This window comes from Macrobrachium rosenbergii, chromosome 37 (genome assembly GCF_040412425.1).
Source record: "Macrobrachium rosenbergii isolate ZJJX-2024 chromosome 37, ASM4041242v1, whole genome shotgun sequence".
Lineage (NCBI taxonomy): Eukaryota > Metazoa > Arthropoda > Malacostraca > Decapoda > Palaemonidae > Macrobrachium > Macrobrachium rosenbergii.
Genome location: NC_089777.1, coordinates 470414 through 490846, shown reverse-complemented (window position 1 = coordinate 490846; position 20433 = coordinate 470414). Strand labels below are relative to the sequence as shown.

The window sequence follows — 20433 nt, the reverse complement described above, 5'->3', positions numbered from 1 at the left end:
CGGCTGACAAAGACAAAAGGAGGTGCCCTTGCCCTGGGCATGACCAGAATAAAAAACAACAGTGTCACCTGCACCACAATAAAAACTAGACAACCAACACCCCAACCATGAAAAATCTGGTGGGTACTCCAGGTACGCTTGTACCCCCAAGTTTCCCAACAACTCAACACCTAAAAAAACCAAGGCGAGTAGACAGTAGAGGGACAGTTGGCCCCGTATGCTTCCTCTCCCAACACCATGCCAGCCACGGATAAAAGCCCTACCATACTACAATTATCAAAAACTGCTTCCACGTCTTTCAGGTAGTGCAAAGCAAACACAGATTTCGATCTCCAAAAAGTTGATTGGAGAATGGAAGACGACACATTATGACGGAATGCTAGAGAAGTGGCAACGGCTCAAACCTCATGAGCCTTTACCCTCAAGATAGGGAAGGCGTCCTCTTGAATCTGAGAATGTGCTTCTGAGATAAGGCTCCTTAAGAAAAAGGAAAGGGTATTCTTAGAGTGGGCAAGATGGGTTTCTCACCGAAAACCAGAGGTTGCTAGAGGAACCCCTAGTCTTCTCAGTCCTGCGGATGTAAAGCCACAAGGCCCTCACAGGGCAAAGAAGTCGCTCCTCTTCTTCTGGCCCAAGAATGTTCGCCAAGCTCTTAATAATAAATGAGCAGGTCCAGGGACAAGAAACGTCCTCGTTCTTAGTGAGGAAATCAAGTGAAAAAGAGCAAACTGCACCTCTTTGCGCAAAACCAACTTTCTTATCCACTGCTTGGAGTTTGCTTACTCGCCTCACTGTAGCCAGCGCCACAAGAAAGAGTGTCTTCTGAGACCTGGAGGTCTCAAAAGACTTCACACGATCACTAATATCTTGGTTCATAGACAGGTTAAGGCCTCTGTGCTTGAACACTGAGCTAAGCACAGCCCTATATCCCTTAATTGTAGAGGGTGACAATCTCTAACAGTCTTGAGAAAGAGCAAGAAATCCACAATCTGGGCTACAGAGGTTCCAGAAGAAGAGTCATGATTTTGTGCACACCATCTTCAGAACACTGTCCACTTGGACTGGTAGAGCTTGCTGGAAGCTCTTTCAGAAAATCCATCAGAAGTCTCAGCAGGTCAGGAAACCACCCTTCCTCGGCCAGAAGGGAGTGACTAGTGTCATCGAGACGTTCTGATGAGAACTGAACTTGTTTAACACCTCCCAAAGGGGGAAAGGCATAGACATCTAGGCCTGCCCAGTCAAACTACATTGCGTCTGTCATCCAAGCTAGAGGGTCCGGGGACTGGCGAGCAAAAGAAAGGAAGTCGGTTGTACTTTGAAGTAGCAAAGAGATCTATGGAGGGCTTGCCCCAAAGCCTACACAGATCACTGCAGACTCTGGAATGCAAGGTCCACTCTGTGGGGAGAACCTGGTGACAGCTTAACTGGTCCACCGAACATTTGTCTTCCCTTGCACAACGCAGGGGAATAGCTTAACTTGATTCTGCTCCGTCCACAGAAGAAAGTCTTTGGCTGCCTTGTAGAGAGTGAAAGAGTGGGTGGCCCCCTGCTTGCGAAAGTAGGACAGAGCTGTGGTGTTGCCTGAGTAAATTGCAACTATTTTCCCCGATACGAGTGGAGAAAAAGCCTGAAGGCCCAAATGAATGGCTTTCAACTCCTTGATGTTTATATGTACCAATTTCTGAGCTGCTGTCCACATCCCTGACACCTTCCGACTCCCTAACAGGGCTCCCACCCTACGTCTGAGGCATCAGAATAGAATTCTAGGCTGGGGTTCAGAGGATACAGAGAGAGTCCTTCCTGAAGTCTCTCCTCGGATAACCACCATCGGAGATCCTCGATTTCCGATGTTGCTGGGAAGACTACGGAGTCTGACTGAGTCTTCCTGCACCAATTTACCTTCAGGAAGAATTGCAGGGGCATCATGGGAATTCTGCCCAACCTCACAAAAGATTCCACTGAGGCCAGAGTTCCGAGAAAACTCATCCACCGGAGAGTAGAACAAGTTGAGAGACTGAGAAAATCCTGCACAGTCTGGAGACACGACTCGACCCTCTTGGGGGAGAGAAAAGCCCAAAAAACTTGAGAGTTCAGTCATCCCCCAATAAAGAATGCTCTGAGATGGAGTCATTTGGACTTCCGAACATTTATCAAGATGCCTAACTCCTTCGTTAGGCAAAGGGTCCTTTGTAAGTCCATCGTGCATTGCTCTCTGACAGAGAGTGTAGAAGCCAATCGTCCAGGTATAAGGACACGTTGATCCCGAGATGAAGCCACTTGCAGAGGGGAGCGAGGATTCGGGTAAAGACCTGTGGGGCTGAGGACAGGTCGAAGCACAGCGCCCGAAGCTGAACAACCCGGCCCCGAAAGACAAACCTCAGGAACTTCTTCAAGTCTGAGTGGATGGGGATATGAAAATACGCACCCTGCATGACCACAGTGACCATCCAGTCACCCTGATGGAGAGAGGACATGACAGACCGGCTCGTCTCCATGTGGAACTTGGTCTTCGCCACAAACAAGTTTACAGCGCTGACATCCAAAACTGGCCTCCAGCCCCCAGAAGCCTTGGGGACAACAAAAAGCCTGTTGTAAAAACCCTCCAACAAAAGGTCTACAACTTCCTCCACTGCTCCTTCATGAAGGAGAGAATCCACCTCTTGAGCGAGGACCAAAAACTTCTCGGACCCTACCGAGTAAGCCGTCAAGGTGATCGGGGACTTTGAAAGCGGAGGATTCTGGCTGAAAGGAATGGAGTAGCCCGTCTTCAGAACCTGCACTACCCAGGTTCTGCACCCCTGCGACTCCATTCCTCCTAAAAAAGGTGCAGCCTGGCACCTACCACAGCTTGAAGGACACAGATCTCATTTACTAGTGGCTGGTTTGGCCGAAGACTTCTTCAACGACTTCGCTGGATGACGAAGGTTCGAGTGAGGTCTGGACTGGGTTCTAGATCCTCCTCCAGCTGCAAAGGCGAAAAAGGCTTGGAAACAGCAGGAGTCACCTTGAGACGCTTCGACGATTGGGTCAGAAGATCAGTAGTCAATTTCTTCTGCAGATCCAAAAGAACTTCTTTAATGGTGTCCTGGGGAAAAGATAAGACTTGTCAAGCGGAGCGAATAAGAGAGCTGACTTCTGGATAGAAGTCATTCCATTCGTAGTAAAGGAGCACCACAGCTCTAGCTTCTTCAACGAGCCCATCGCATATAGCAATGCAAGTTCAGCCGAACCGTCCCTTACTGCCTTGTCTGCACAGACAGAACATTAAGTCAGTCCGAAGCCAAGTCTCCCGCAAGGGCTGGGCAGTTTGCAATCTTCTCTGCCAAAGCCCCCACTATCCAATCCAGGAAACTAAAAATCTCCAAAACCTTGAAAATACTGCAAACAAGATGATCCAGTTCGGGAGACGAGATGAAGACTTTCGCAGAGGCAAAAGCAGTACAACGCGATGCATCAACCAAGCCAGAGCAGCGCTCCTGGGAGGAGGCAGAAACTCCCACGGAAGGCACTTCCCCAGTGGCATAAAACCTGTACCTCCTCCTCTTAAGAAGCTTTGAAGGAGGCAAGGCAAAAGTAGCCTTGCCAGCAGCTCTCTTCGAAGTCAACCACTCATCGACCTCTTTCAACGCTTTCTTCGAAGAGGAGGAGAGGACGAGCTTAGGAAGGCAAGAGTCAGACGCATGCTCCTTCATCAAAAACGTAGAGGCAGGGGAGTCTGGAGGAGCAGGCTGGAAGAAGTGCAGGAAATTCAATAACAGGAACCTGAGGAGACTCGAATAAGCCGAGGCAAGTGCCGAATCATGGTCCGCGTCTTTCTCCTCTGATGAAACAGGAGAGTGAACTAAATCCTCGGACTTAGGAATGATCTTCTTTAAGAAAGTCATCAAATACTCCAAATGATGCTTAATCGGAGCCAAAGAATCCTCTTGAGGTGACGAAAGAGGGAGAGGCAGCAATGGCGTCAGGGGCTTAGAAGAAGCAGGAGTTGAACGGTCCGAAGTTGGCACCAAATGAGCAGGCGCAGGCATCTGAGACCGGGCAGCTGGTGCCAGGTGCTCAGGAGTGCTAGGGCTGAGATGGCGAGTGCTTATTACGAGAGAACTTAGGAGACAAGATCAGGCAATCTTTGGTGCAAAGAGACTCCAGACTATCCCAGGTTGCTCGTCGAACCTGAGATAACGAAGGAGGCGGATCAGCAAAACTCCAAGGTTGGGGACTAACACTGACTTCCTTAAGTCTCTTAACAGGAGGAGGAGGAGGAGGAGAGCTGTCCACAGCTGTAGAATGCCTCTTCAAAGGACGAGAAACAGAAGACAGACACTAGCAAAGCCTTCCATCCGACGACGAATCTTCCAAATCAGACATACAATGAGCACTAAACAAGACACCTTTCAGTGGCCCTCAGTTGACACCTGGGAACGTGCAAAAGGCTCGACAGAGGGGATGACTGCCTGTGGGCAAAGCCTACCAGCCTCCCTTCAACCTAAATTATGTCTTCTCCCCGGTGCAGGGAAGCGGGACAGGGACCTTAGTCTAGGAGCACTCGTAGCACAAACACCTAGCACAGAAGCTTTATCAACAAAAGATTTAAAAGATAAACCAAAACACATGACCGTATTGGCCAAAAACTGTAACTTCTTATCAATCCTAGACTCGAGACTGGCGATGGTGTTGGAATCAAAAGCATGGGAAGACAGTAAAGGAGCATACAGTAAGTCAGTAGGAGGAATCAAAACTGGAGAAACAGAAGGGATAAGTGGGGAAGCAACAGCAATACCCTCAGCACTGAAGGCAAAGGAGTAGCTTCTAAGCTAGCTATATGCTCTGCTCTAAGAGCAGCCTTCCTCTTCCTATCTTTATCAAGTTTATCAGAATGGGAACGATGAACCCTCCACTGCTGAGAATCCCAATCCTGACACTCCTGACAAGTAATTTACCCATTACAATCTTGTTCCCTACATTTAATACATTTAGTATGAGAATCATACATAATCTTATTTAATCTAGTTTTACATCCCTCGGTACAGAACAGAATGCTAGAAGAACTAGAATCTGACATGGCAAAATATTGAAAAATTACAAAACCTCATGATTCACTAACTGCAAAAGAGGCCGCACAAAATCTGAATACGTCACCAAATACAGGAAAACAATCCAACAAATGACGCAAGATATTGCCCAAAAACCACCAATATTAATTGGGAGCCGGCAGAAAACGAATTGATGTTTCCCGCTGAGTTATACCTGTCAGTCCTGATAGTGGGCGCGACCCTGTCACCTACACTAGTGATGGTAGCGCCACCGCGAAATTTGAATTTCTGGTCTGCTGTGGTAGGAAGCTGTTAGCTATTTAACCCTTAAACACCGACCGTCTATTTACAAAAGTGTCTCCCGTATGCCGGCGGGGTTTGAGAGTTAGTGCCGAAGCGGAAAGAAAGTTTTTTTCAAAAAATAACAGCACGCTAATTTTTAAGATTAAGAGTTCATTTTTGGCTCCTTTTTTTCAAATATCATTATCATATATAAATATTGGAATATATGAACGCGAAAAAAAACTTCATATATAATTGTATACAAATTGCGCTGTGAGCAAAACGGTTAAAGCTAACGAGTTATTTTTTTTTGTTGTTGTTGTACTGTACACTAAATTGCGATGATTTTGGTATATAACAAATTGTAAAATGATCAAAGCAACACAGAGAAAATATTATCACAAAATGATGCATGAATTCGTAACATGCGGACGTAAAAAAGTTTTTTTCAAAAATTCACCATAAATCGAAATATTGTGCTAGAGACTTCCAATTTGTTGCAAAATGAAGGTAAATGATTGAATATTACTAGAATGTAAGAGTTTTAGCTTACAATTGCATTTTTCGACCATTTCGTTCGAGTCAAAATTGACCAAAGGTTGAAATTTTGGCACTTATCAAGATTTATATGAAAATATTTCAAAACTGATAAAAGCTAAAACCATGAGTTATTTTTTGTTGTATTCTACATGAAATTGCGCACATTTTTGTATATAAAACTTTATGTAATGGCCAATAGAGAACGGTGCAAAAATTACGACAAAGTGACTAAAGAATTTCTGAGACGTTCGGCCGAGTTAGCGCGTGCGCATGTAAGAAAAAGTTTTTCAAAAATTCACCATAAATCGAAATATTGTGCTAGAGACTTCTCGTTTGTTGCAAAATGAAGGTAAATGATTGAATATTACTAGAATGTAAAAGTTTTAGCTTACAATTGCATTTTTCGACCATTTCGGTTGAGTCAAAGTTGACCGAAGGTTGAAATTTTAGCACTTATCATGATTTATATGAAAATATGTCAAAACTGATAAAAGCTACAACCATGAGTTATTTTTGTTGTATTCTACATGAAATTGTGCACATTTTCATACATAAAACTTTATGTAACAGCCAATAGAGAATGGTGCAAAAATTATGACAAAGTGACTAAAGAATTTCTGAGATGTTCGGCCGAGTTAGCGAACGCAGACATAAAGAAAATGTTTTATTTTTAAATTCACCATAAATCGAAATATTGTACTAGAGACTTCCAGTTTGTTGCAAAATGAAGGTAAATGATTGAATATTACTAGAATGTAAGAGTTTTAGCTTACAATTGCATTTTTCTACCATTTCGGTCGAGTCAAAGTTGACCGAAGGTTGAAATTTTGGCACTTATTGTGATTTATATGAAAATATTTCAAAACTGATAAAAGCTACAACCATGAGTTATTTTTTGTTGTATTCTATATGAAATTGCACACATTTTCATATATAAAACTTTATATAACGCCTAATAGAAAACAGTGCAAAAATTCGACAATGTGACTAAAGTATTTCTGAGATTTTCAGCAGAGTTAGCGCGCACGGACATACGAAAAAAGTTTTTTTCAAAATTTCACCATAAATCAAAATATTATGCTAGAGACTTCTCGTTTGTTGCAAAATGAAGGTAAATGATTGAATATGACTAGAATTTAAGAGTTTCAGCTTACAATTGCATTTTTCGACCATTTCGGTCGAGTCAAATTTGACCAAAGGTTGAAATTTTGGCACTTATTGTGATTTTGTGAAAATATTTCAAAACTGATAAAAGCTACAACCATGAGTTATTTTTTGTTGCATTCTACATGAAATTGCGCACATTTTCATATTTAAAACTTTATGTAACGGCCGATAGAGAATGGTGCAAAAAGTACGACAAAGTGACTAAAGAATTTCTGAGATGTTCGGCCGAGTTAGCGCGCACGGACATAAGGAAAAACTTTTTTGTATAAATTCACCATAAATCAAAATATTGTGCTAGAGACTTCTCGTTTGTTGCAAAATGAAGGTAAATGATTGAATATTACTAGAATTTAATAGTTTTAGCTTACAATTGCATTTTTCGACCATTTCGGTCGAGTCAAAGTTGACTGAAGGTTGAAATTTTGGCACTTATTGTGATTTATATGAAAATATTTCAAAACTGATAAAAGCTACAACCATGAGTTATTTTTTGTTGTATTCTACATGAAATTGTGCACATTTTCATACATAAAACTTCATGTACCAGCTAATAGAAAATGGTGCAAAAAGTACGACAAAGTGACTAAAGAATTTCTGAGATTTTCAGCAGAGTTAGCACGCACGGACGTAAGGAAAAAGTTCTTTTCAAAAATTCACCATAAATCGAAATATGGTGCTAGACACTTCTCGTTTGTTGCAAAATGAAGGTAAATGATTGAATATTACTAGAATGTAAGAGTTTTAGCTTACAATTGCATTTTTCGACCATTTCGGTTGAGTCAAAGTTGACCGAAGATTGAAATTTTGGCAATTATCGTGATTTATATGAAAATATTTCAAAACTGATAAAAGCTAAAACCATGAATTATTTTTTTTGTATTCTACATGAAATTGCACACATTTTCATATATAAAACTTTATGTAACAGCTAATAATAAACGGTGCAAAAATTACGACAAAATGACTAAAGAATTTATGAGATTTTCAGCAGAGTTAGCTGATGCTTTCTAGTGGGAGAAGAAAGAAATTCGTGCATGCACAGCTGGGTCACGCTTGTAAACAAAACAACAGCGTGATCCGTGAACTCCCAGCATCCCTCAAGGCACGTGATTTAAAATTTTTCGCAAACGAGGCCTATAAGTATTTTTCCGGAAATATTTAAAAAACTTTTTGTAGTCGACGTGTTTTACGTCCACTAGGCACCCGACAGGCAATTTTTGTCAACATAAAATACATCCAGTCGGCGTTAAAGGGTTAATTGCTTGGTAAGTCGCTTATATAAAATTTTAAATTACAGTATACAGTATTATTATTGTTATTATATTATGTTGCCCACTGGTGGTTAAATAAAACAGCTACGAATGATGCTGAAAAATCTCTCTCTCTCTCTCTCGTACATATATATTATTAAGGGTAAAACGTTTAAGATGACTTTGAAATGATATTAATAACATCATTTCAAAGATTAATAACAACTTACTGTAGTAAATAATTTTTTATCATGAATGTATTTGTATATAATCACAAAAATACTAACATGGCATACAGTAAATATCATTTCAAAATCATCTTGCAACACAGGAAAATATATGTGAAATGTACGTCCAGTGCATTACATACAATATGAGCAGAACGGTGCGCAAAGTTACATAGGCCAAAGAAAACGTGCGTGTCTGAATGATAGCGGATATGTAAGAGTAACAGTTGTAGGCTTGAACTTAATTTTGCAACATGACTTTGAAATGATATTATGGTGGTCTGGGATGATAGTCTGAGATATATTTTTGTTTGAATAGTCAAGTTTGGCAATGAACTGTTAAAATCAGCAGTTATAAGTATCTTTTATGGGTGTATATAGCCAACTTAAAGAGTAACAGTAGTAGGAGAGTACTGTATGTTAAGGTTACTTGGGTGTTTTGGAATGATGATATGGGGTGCATTTTTGTTTGAAATGATATCAAATTGTTTTAGAATGATAATTTAAGGTAATATTTTTGTTTGAACTATCAAATCAAGCAGTGAAATGTTAAAATAGGCAGTTATATGTGTTTAGTTTGTGTGGTACAAGGTACTTGGCAGTTATAAGCATTTTTAGAGGGAATTTTTGCATTTCCACAGAAGATTCTGGAACCTATTCCCACATAAATATTATATATATATATATATATATATATATATATATATATATATATATATATATATATATATATATATATATATATATATATATATATATAATATATATATAAAAATATACAGTAGATGCTTAAAAAATCGTGACTTCAGTGTATAAGCGAATCCCACAGGAAAAAAGACAGGCAGAAGTTCAGTAGTACCAAGAGCTTTCATGTTTATTGGCGCATCGTCGGGGCATTTGTGCTGACGATGCGTCAATAAACGTGAAAGCTCTTGGTACTACTGAACTTCTGCCTGTCTTTTCCTGTGGGATTCACTTATATATATATATATATATATATATATATATATATATATATATATATATATATATATATATATATATATATATATATATATATATATATATATATATATATATATATATATATATATATATATATATATATATATATATATATATATATATATATATATATATATATATATATATATATATATATATATATATATATATATATATATATATATATATATATATATATATATATATATATATATATATATATATATATATATATATATATATATATATATATATATATATATATATATATATATATATTTAAAGGACACATATATGCATTTCATAGCTTCAATGCTTTAAGATGTTATCATGGAAGGTTCGGAGTGAGAGCGAACTGGGTGAGAGATTCGATGCGAGATTGCTGAAACAGTGCATAGTTTGATTCCTACAGCTCTTTTGGAGAAGCTCAGCAATATTGGAGATCAGGTGATCTCCAAGCGCTATGTATATTCGTGAGTACGTGCGTTACTTTGATCTAGATTATGCCAAAATCTGCCCTAAAAGTGAGTTTGATCGTTCATTAACGTGATAAAACTGCAGCTATACAGTCATAACTTTGAAGTGGTTCCAGGCTTTGAAAATCGGCAGATAAGGTAGAGTCTCAAATCTCTGTTTTTTATGGGAGAAAATTGAACTTGTGATTTTTACCATGACTTTCTAATCATTATGAACTTATGAACTGGTGTGGGAAATTTAATATGAATATTCATACCTCTTTTATATTATTATTTTGTTATGTTGCATTTGCCATATCTTGGCTATGCATTTTACACTTTCCATTATTGTGTTTTGTATTTCATGTATTTTTGGGAGTTTTCTATCATATTTAATTCTTTCGACAGATGTCTGTGGACTTGTGGAAATAGCTGGGTGGTTTGATAAAGAGGACATATGCAAGTCATTTGCAATGTCAGTCTCTTTATGTGGTAGACTTTTTTTGACATGACATTTAGTTGTTGATTTGGGAGTATGTGAGATTTTGTGTATTTCCAGGCTATTAGCCATAATGAGACTTCTTTAGTCAGAAGTGCTTCGCAATTTAGAGTTTAGTTATCTGACTCGATAATTCATTTATTATGCATTTTAATCTTTGCTTTGTTTTATTCATTTCTTGTTGGGTTATTTGAATAATAAACCTATTTTTTGTAGGAAATACTGTGTTTCCTTTGGATGGTCCATTTAGTTGCTTTGAGAGAATGAGTGGGGTCAGGGTGGATGAGCTTCGGTAAACGATGAGAGAGAGAGAGAGAGAGAGAGATTCGGGCTGAGAGAGAGGAATAGTGCAACTGAGATCAATGGTCGGATTTTACGTCTTCTTCCTGAAATTAGATCGCTTAGATCACGCTATGTACACTTCCAAAAAAGTGTTGATCTGTTCCTGTAACACACATATATATATATATATATATATATATATATATATATATATATATATATATATATATATATATATATATATATATATATATATATATATATATATATATATATATATATATATATATATATATATATATATATATATATATATATATATATATATATATATATATATATATGATTATCACTTTTATACGTGATTCAAAACTAGGTCGGTTTGACTTTATTTCAAGCCATTGTAGTATAATATTTGGGACTTCTTCTGTATTAACTTCGTCAATGGCTTGAAATAAAGTGGCAGTCCAGACCTACACCCGTTTCTTATTTTTACAAAAATATGATATATATATATATATATATATATATATATATATATATATATATATATATATATATATATATATATATATATATATATATATATATATATATATATATATATATATATATATATATATATATATATATATATATGAATGATACACAAAAACTTCAAGCACAGTAATGGGAATTTCTTAACCCTTTGCCAGCCCTATTTACAAAAACGTCTCGTATGCCGGCGTTAGGTGAGTTAGCGCCCGAAAAAAAAGTTTTTTCAAAAACTCATAGCATGCTTATTTTTAAGATTAAGAGTTCATTTTTGGCTCATTTTTTTGTCATTGCCTGAAGTTTAGTATGCAACCATCAGAAATGAAAAAATATCATTATCATATATAAATATTGGAATATATGACAGCGAAAAAAAAAAACTCGTATATAATTGTATACAAATCGCGCTGTAAGCAAAACGGTTAAAGCTAATGACTTAATTTTTTTAGTTGTATTGTACACTAAATTGTGATGATTTTGGTATATAACAAATTTTAAAATGATCAAAGCAACACAGAGAAAATATTATCACAAAATGATGCATGAATTCGTAACGCTCGGACGTAAAAAATGTTTTTTTTCAAAAATTCACCATAAATCGAAATATTGTGCTAGAGACTTCCCGTTTGTTGGAAAATGAAGCTAATTGATTTAATATTACTAGACTGTAAGTGTTTTAGCTTACAACTGCAGTTTTCGACCATTTCGGTCGAGTTAAAGTTGACCGAAAGTCAAATTTTTTCTATTTATTGTGATTTATATGAAAATATTTCAAAACTGATAAAAGCTACAACCATGAGTTATTTTTGTTGTATTGTAAATGAAATTGCGCACATTTTCATATATAAAACTTTATGTAACAACTAATATAAAACGGTGCAAATATTACGACAACGAGACGAAAGAATTTCTGAGATGTTCGGCCGAGTTACTGCGCAGACGTAAGGAAAATGTTTTTTTAAAAAATTCACCATAAATCGAAATGTTGTGCTAGAGACTTCCAGTTTATTGCAAAATGAAGGTAAACGATTGAATATTACTATAATGTAAGAGTTTTAGCTTACAATTGCATTTTTTTACCATTTCGGTCGAGTTAAAGTTGACTGAAGGTTGAAGTTTTGGCAGTTATCGTGATTTATGTGAAAATATTTCAAAACTGATAAAAGCTACAACCATGAGCTAATTTCTGTTGTATTCTACATGAAATTGCACACATTTTCATATATAAAAGTTTATGTAACGACTAATGTAAAACAATGCAAACATTACGACAACATGACGAAAGAATTTCTGAGATGTTCGGCCGAGTTACTGCGCGCAGACGTAAGGAAAAAATTTTTTTTCAGAAATTCACCATAAATCGAAATATTGTGCTAGAGACTTCCAGTTTGTTGCAAAATGAAGGTACATGATTGAATATTACTAGAATGTAAGAGTTTTAGCTTATAATTGCGTTTTTTTACCATTTCGGTCGAGTTAAAGTTGACCGAAGCTTGAAATTTTGGCAGTTATCGTGATTTATATGAAAATATTTCAAAACTGATAAAAGCTACAACCATGAGTTATTTTCTGTTGTATTCTACATGAAATTGTGCACATTTCCATATATAAAACTTTATGTAACGACTAATATAAAACAGTACAAACATTACGACGTGACGAAAGAATTTCTGGCGTGGATGTAAGGAAAAAGTTTTTTTCAAAAATTCACCATAAATCAAAATATTGTGCTAGAGACTTCCAACTGGTTGCAAAATGAGGGTAAATGATTGAATATTACTAGAATGTAAGAGTTTTAGCTTATAATTGCGTTTTTTTACCATTTCGGTCGAGTCAAAGTTGACCGAAGGTTGAAATTTTGGCAGTTATCGTGATTTATATGAAAATATTTCAAAACTGATAAAAGCTACAACCATGAGTTATTTTCTGTTGTATTGTACATGAAATTGCGCACATTTCCATATATAAAACTTTATGTAACGGCTAATATAGAACAGTGCAAAAATTACGACAAAATGACGAAAGAATTTCTGAAATTTTCGGCCGAGTTACCGCGCGGGCCTAAGAAAAAAGTTTTTTCAAAAATTCACCATAAATCGAAATATTGTGCTAAAGATTTCCAATTTGTTGCAAAATGAAGGTACATGATTGAATATTACTAGAATGTAAGAGTTTTAGCTTACAATTGCGTTTTTCTACCATTTCGGTCGAGTCAAAGTTGACCGAAGGTTGAAATTTTTTGTAGTCGACGTTTGCTACGTCCAACAGGCATTTAAGGGTTAATTAGCTTTTGAAAGGAAACATTCTCTTGCCCCTTTCAATTACAAACAGTCTACAGAACAAAACTAAATAAAATGAGAGTTTAGTCAAAAACACAAAAATCAATTAGAAATAAACAATCCAGAGCTTGTAACTGAGTTTTAAACAAGTTATTTGTCAATAAGTTTTTGTTAAGTTATGACTTGTTGACAAAAAAGTTTATTTATTTACTCTACATTACATTCAACCTCATTCCTGTTTCTGAGCCATAGTTCTTCCTTTTTCCACAATGGGCAATTTATTCGATAAAAGGTTTCCAAACAAATTACTGATTTTTAGGCCTGAGCTACAAGATGAAAGATTACTATCCAAAGATTAGAGGCTCAGTAACATAATGGATTGTAAAATTATTTGCAAAAGCATATACAGTATATTATAATACTGTAGTACAAAATAATCCCAACACTTACTTCACAATCATCACCATCTACCTCCATTTGCTGGTTCTTCTGGATGGCTAGGTTCTTTCTGTTGTTAGATTCTGTTAGAAGAAAATGTTTAATGAGTAAAAATACCAAATTAAAAAGAAATTTGTATTTTTCCTAACATACAAACCTACGCCTTCATATATGGAGTACTCCACGCTTACCTAGCTTCGGCTGTTCTTGACTTATCTCTGAAAACAAAATCCTAACACTACCTGGGTCACATGATGTCACCTGACCCCAACCTCCTTCCCCACTGTCTGAGACAGCCTGTACGCAGCTCTGCTCAACCTCCTAAAAAAAAGTGAGAGATCTAGACTACGTGGGGCTGTACGAGGAGGGTAACTTTACCTATATGAAAGCATAGGTTCGTATTTTAGGAAAAATACAAATTTCTTTTTAATTTGGTATTTGTTCCCACACGTATACGAACCTACACTTTATGTGGAGCCTCACCGGAGGGTAGGAGGACAATCTCTCAGGTAAACATGTAGGAACATTGCCCCTAATGTCCCCAAGGACTTGTAAGGGTGTAGTCTGATGTAATGTACTCAATTTTTCTTCATAGTGTAGCTGACTATGTCTTCCCCTCCCGACAGAGCTCCCGCAGGGCTCTACGTCATTAAATGACTTATTGTGCAGCCACCACCGGACCCAAGGTGAAGGTATCTAAAGACTTGTGTGCCAAATCCTTAAGGTAGAAGAGGTGAATGTCATCTGCCTCTTCCAGACCCCAGACCAGAGGACCTGCCCTATCAAGTAGTTCTTCTTAAATGCCACCAATGGACCTATTCCTCTGATGTCATAAGCCTTGACTCTGCCTGGGGTGGGGTCTTCATTACCTTCCAATCAGTATGCCCTCCCAATTACTTCTCTCAGCCAGAAGAAGATTGTACTCCTTGATATCTCCCTCTTCTCTCGACCCTTACTTCATAACAGTCTACAGTATGACAGACTGGTCTGTGGGGAGCTGTGCGTTTAAGGTAGGCTCTCAAAGCACTATACGGGCATAGTACCATTTCGTCCTGTTCGTTACCTACGAAGTCCTGAAGTGAAGGAATGGAAAAACCATCGAACCTTGGGTTGTGTGTGGAGGGGTTCTGGGTCTGCCACAAACTCTGGGAGGAAGGTAAAGCCCATCAATGTCCATCCATGGGTGTGCGTCATGTTATATGAGAGGGCATGAAGTTCACCCACCCTGTTTGTCGACACCAGTGCCAACAAGAAAATTGACTTTAGGGTCAAGTCCCGGTCTGAGGCCCTTCTGAGTGGTCCATAGTGCGCTTTCCTCAGGGAAGCTAGGACCCTGGTGACACTCCGTTCTGGGGATTTCAATTCTTGCGGAGAGCAACTCTTCTCAAAGTTTCTAACCAAGTCCGACAACTCTCACGATGTTGACAGGTCTATGCCTCTAGGTACGAATACCCAGGAGAGGGTGGACCTATAGCCTTTAACTGCTGACACGGAAAGGTGCTCCTTTTGATGCAAGAAAAGAAGGAACTTTGCCACATTCTTCACAACTGCTTTGTGGGGATGGAGACCTCTCTCTCTACGCCAATGGATGAGACCTTCCATTTTCCCTGGTACAGATTGAGGGAAGAGGGTCTGCGGGGGCTGGCAATGACTGCAGCAACTTCTCTTGAAAAACCTTTCTTTCTAAGGAGTTGCTGGATAGCCTCCATCCATGAAGCTGGAGGGAGGTCACTGCCCAATACAACTGGCCGTTGAGCTCTTGTTTCAGCAGGATGGGGGTGTAAGGCAGCTGTCTTGGGATGTCTACCAGCAGATGGAGAAGGCCTGCACACCACTCTGCTTGAGGCAACTTTGCAGCTACAAGTGTCATTCTGAGACCCTGGGACATAAACAGCCTGTTGATGACTTGCTAAAGTTGGCTGAACGGGGTAAAGGCGTATACGTCTAGGTTGTCCCTTGAGTGCCTGAAGACGCCTTGCAGAATGGCTCTTTCATCGGGTACTCGAGAACAATGCAGAGGCAACTTGTTGTAAAACAGACCAATTTGTGAACCATACATATATCTTTGAAACATGCAGATCTTTGCAAAATTATATAATATACAGTAGACCCCTGACCACAACTGCCTGCGAATAGCTAAAATTCACTAACAGTACTTGACAGCCCCTCTAAAAATGCTTATCACTGCCTATTTTAATAGTTCAAACACCAATATACTCTAAACTTTCATCCTAAAAATACTTATAACTGCCTATTTAAATAGTTCAGACACCAAATATATACCTTAAACTATCATCCTAAAACACTTTACAGTAATATAACTTCAAAGTCATCTTACAACATTACCCTTAAAAATATATGGCTTACAGCTACAAGTGAACACTCCTACAATTGTTACTCTTACCAATACAAAAACATGCACATTTTCTTTCGTATAATATTCAAGCTTTACCATTTTCTTTTAACATATATAGGGGTAACATTGGCACAACGTTTAGTGAACATTTTTCAAGGAAAAAAATACATTTTATTGACATTTTGCTGTGTTTACATTGATATTAATATTTGAAAATTAGTAAATCATTTTTTCATCATAAAAAATGATGAAAGTTTTTCTACCTGAGTTACCAAACCAGCTTCTTTGTTTGGGCTTATGTACCATTTGGAATAGTTCCAGTTTGCATTTGTAAACTTGTAAAGTATTCCTGTTTATGTGGTGCATTATTTACTTTTGTCTCAAATTTGCTTTTTCACAATAAAACAATTAAATTTCAGTTATTATTTTTCCTTTGTACTCTATTCTTTGACAAAGCTGGAATACATGCTAACTGCATGCATTTATCTGAACCTGAGTACACAATGAATTTGGAGTTATGTTCAGAAAAATTCATGAATACAGTAGGTGAATCCGCAAATCCTGAACTGTGAATAGTCGGGGGTCGACTGTATTCGTGTATGGCTTAGTAACTTTCAATACAATCACTATACAGTATATACCCCCATTTTTTCTTGGTTACCTTTCAATATATAATTATACATAATGATACAATACATATTAACTCCAGTAAGACAGAGGAAATTTAATCGGCGGGTGGTACGTATATAGTTAAAAATGATACACTGCTCAAGAAGGGTTACATTAAAATTAATTATTTTTAGTTTATTAGTAATATCTCCATTATTACTGACTATTTTTACTTCAAATAAATTGCGAGTTAAAGACAGAACTTTTCTTTATGAAATGGACACCCTTTTGACTGTATTATTGTTGTCTCTATATTTTTCCCAGATTTCCTTTATTTTCCTAAATTTTGTACAGTTTCTTAGCGTTAATGAAGCCACCTTTTGTAACCAAATTTTATAACTTATTGCCAGAGCTACTTACCTAACACTAATGCTAACTTATTCCAAATTTACTTGTCATTCAGAGGAAAGCAAATTCAGATGGATATACAACATTTTCAGAGAATAATTTATAAATATTAAATATGCTAGCACCCTGGTGCTCAACTTAAAACACCTTTGAACCTACGTGAAATTTGGCATGTATGTTTACACAATACATACATAAGCATTGGTTATATATACAGTCGGTCCTAGTTAAAGTCGACCCCGTTAATCTGGATATTAGGTAAGATGGACACCGAAGAGGGCCAGCTGATTTAAAATACATAATATTCGTCCATGATTTAAGATAGTTACTATTCCTCCGCTCATCACATACTGTTTTCCTTCTTATTCACTAAAGATAAATGAAAAACTTTTATTTTATATTTTTATTTTATATAATGTATACTGTTCTGTATTATACTGTGCTAAACTGAAATGCTTTTAACTTGTAACTGATTTAACTGGTGCACAGTACATACAGTCATTACGAGACGCTACTGTCTGGAAGGGTAGGAAGTACCTGTACCATAGCCAATCACCAAGCATTAACAGTTTTACCTATCTGCTGCCTGACTGGTAGCTACAATATGATGCTTTGTATGTTTTTCAGGAAAGAAAAGACATGACAAAGGTAAACTTTACAAAGACAAAAGCTGAGTTACTAAACAATACTTGTGTTTACGTGGCAAATGACATGAAAAAGAGAGAGAGAGAGAGAGAGAGAGAGAGAGAGAGAGAGAGAGAAACAGTTGTCTTTACTTAACAGTTGTCTTTACTTAAGAGTGAAATTTTACCTGACACTGAGCTGATTAACAGCTCTCCTAGGGCTGGCCCAACGGATTAGACTTATTTTACGTGGCTAAGAACCAATTGGTTACTTAGCAACGGGACCTACAGCTTATTGTGGAATCCGAACCACATTATAGCGAGAAATGAATTTCTATCACCAGAAATAAATTCCTCTAACTCTTCATCAGCCGGCCGGGAAATCGAACTCCGGCCCAGCAAGTGCCAGTCCGCAGCTCTACCGACTCACCAACAAAGAGCTGAGAGAGAGAGTGAGAGAAAATTGCCAGTTACCTCTATGCAGCTTAATTCTATCCTCGAGACATTAAAGAGATGAATTTTGTTTTGAAGGTATGTCAACACAGCATTATTAGTAAATATCTTCTGAAGCAAAAAAAAAAATTATTTTGTTGCTGAAGACTCTCTGAACCAACAATTTTGCACTCAAAGTAATGAGAAGGAATTCATTCTATTCTTCATGTAAAGAGTAAAATACATGCACTTTTAAAAATTATCCACTGTGTTCAAAACACATGAACTTATGTCATTGCTACGTTATTGTCAGCTTCACTGAGCAAAACGTTCTTTCTCAGAGAGAATACAGCTAAAACCTGAATGGATGGCTGGTTGCCATGGTGATCTTTTAGCCAATGACAGCCCTCTACTTCCGTTCTATTTATAGACAAATTGTGTGTACAGCACTAAGTTTGAAAGTTGCCATGATCGTGATCATCTGACTGCTGATGGCAAAAATTACTCAATAACTTCCTTTATATACAGGTATTGCCCTATTTACGATGGGGTTGGGTTCCAAAAAAACCATCTTTTGTTGAAAAAATCAAAATCTCAAATATAGCCTAGCCTACACTTAGGCAATCAGTACTGTACCATCTATACATATATGGTAGCCTAGCCTACACTACACAGTATACTCTATACATATACTGTACGAGGGTAAGTCAAAAAGTTCCAGGAAAAATTCAATATACTCTTTATTTAAGGAAATTCAAACATCATTTTTCTACATATCTACCATCTAACTCTATACACTTTTCAAGGCGCTGTTTCCACCTCTGCAACCCTTCTTTGTAGAAATTTGGGGCCTTTCTATTAAACCATGCTGAAACTGCATGTTTAGCAGCATCCAAAGATTCAAACCGGACTCCTCTTAAGTGTTCCTTGAGTTTTGGGAACAGGAAAAAATCTGAAGGAGCAAGATCAGGACTATAAGGAGGATGTGGAAGAGTTTCCCACCTAAATTTCCGTAGGACTTCTCTTGCAACCCTTGATGAATGTGCTGGAGCGTTATCATGATGGAACAAAATTCTGCGGTGCAACTTTCCTCGACGTTTTTAGCCAATGCAGTCTTCAGTTTTTGCAAAACACCTTTGTAGTAGTTCCGGTGATTGTTTTTGTCCTTCAAGGAAATCAATCAAAATCACTCCTTTGGAGTCCCAAAACACTGTTGCCATAACCTTCTGGGCAGATCTCGCCACTTTGAACTTCACTGGTGCAGCTGAACCTCTTGGTAACCATTGCTTTGATTGAATTTTACTTTCTGGGTCATATTGATGGATCCAAGTTTCATCTCCAGTAACAATCCGGTCAAAAACTCTGATTCATTTGATTCAATCTTCGTTAAAACTGCAAGAGAAAGTTCAGCTCTTTGATGCAGTTGGTCTTCGCAACGCTTTGGGACCCAACGTGCTGAAAGTTTACTCAAACCAAGATTTTCATTTAAAATTGAAAATGCGGAACCATGGGAGATCCCAGTTTCATTAGCTATCATATCGATAGTAATCCGACGATCTTCATCCACTAGATTCTGCACCAAAGCCACAATTCTTTCATTTTTTGCAGTCGATGGTCTTCCCTCTCTTGGGTTGTCTTTGAGGTCCTCCTGACCATCCTTAAATCGCTTTATCCAATCATAAACAACTGATTTAGATGGAGAAGAATCTCCATAAACTTGTTGCAAAGCTTCAATAATTTTTCCTGGTTTCCAATCAAGCTTGGTCAGGAACTTGATGTTAGCTCTCATCTCAAAATTTTTATTTTCCAGGGGTTCAAGAAGTTACTTTTCTGAAGCAGATGTTAACACCACGGTAGCAAGAGGATGACTGAGGTAACAAGTCTATATGGATCACTACATCACAGATAATTGTTTACCAAGTATTTGGTTGTTTCATTCCTGTGTAAAGACATCATTCAACAATTTTTCCTGGAACTTTTTGACTTACCCTCGTACAGTATAGTAATTATTAATGTC

At 37.5% G+C, this 20433-nt stretch overlaps 1 protein-coding gene across 2 annotated transcripts in view; it reads right to left on the bottom strand.

Annotated features, from left to right (window-relative positions):
- LOC136825236 (cytoplasmic 60S subunit biogenesis factor ZNF622-like) overlaps positions 1–20433 on the bottom strand; it is a 405172-nt gene that overhangs the window by 282508 nt on the left and 102231 nt on the right. For both annotated transcript variants that reach the window (XM_067081270.1, XM_067081269.1), the window contains exon 3: positions 14001–14071. In XM_067081270.1, the coding sequence (XP_066937371.1) occupies positions 14001–14071 (71 nt within the window). The remainder of the gene's footprint in view (positions 1–14000; positions 14072–20433) is intronic.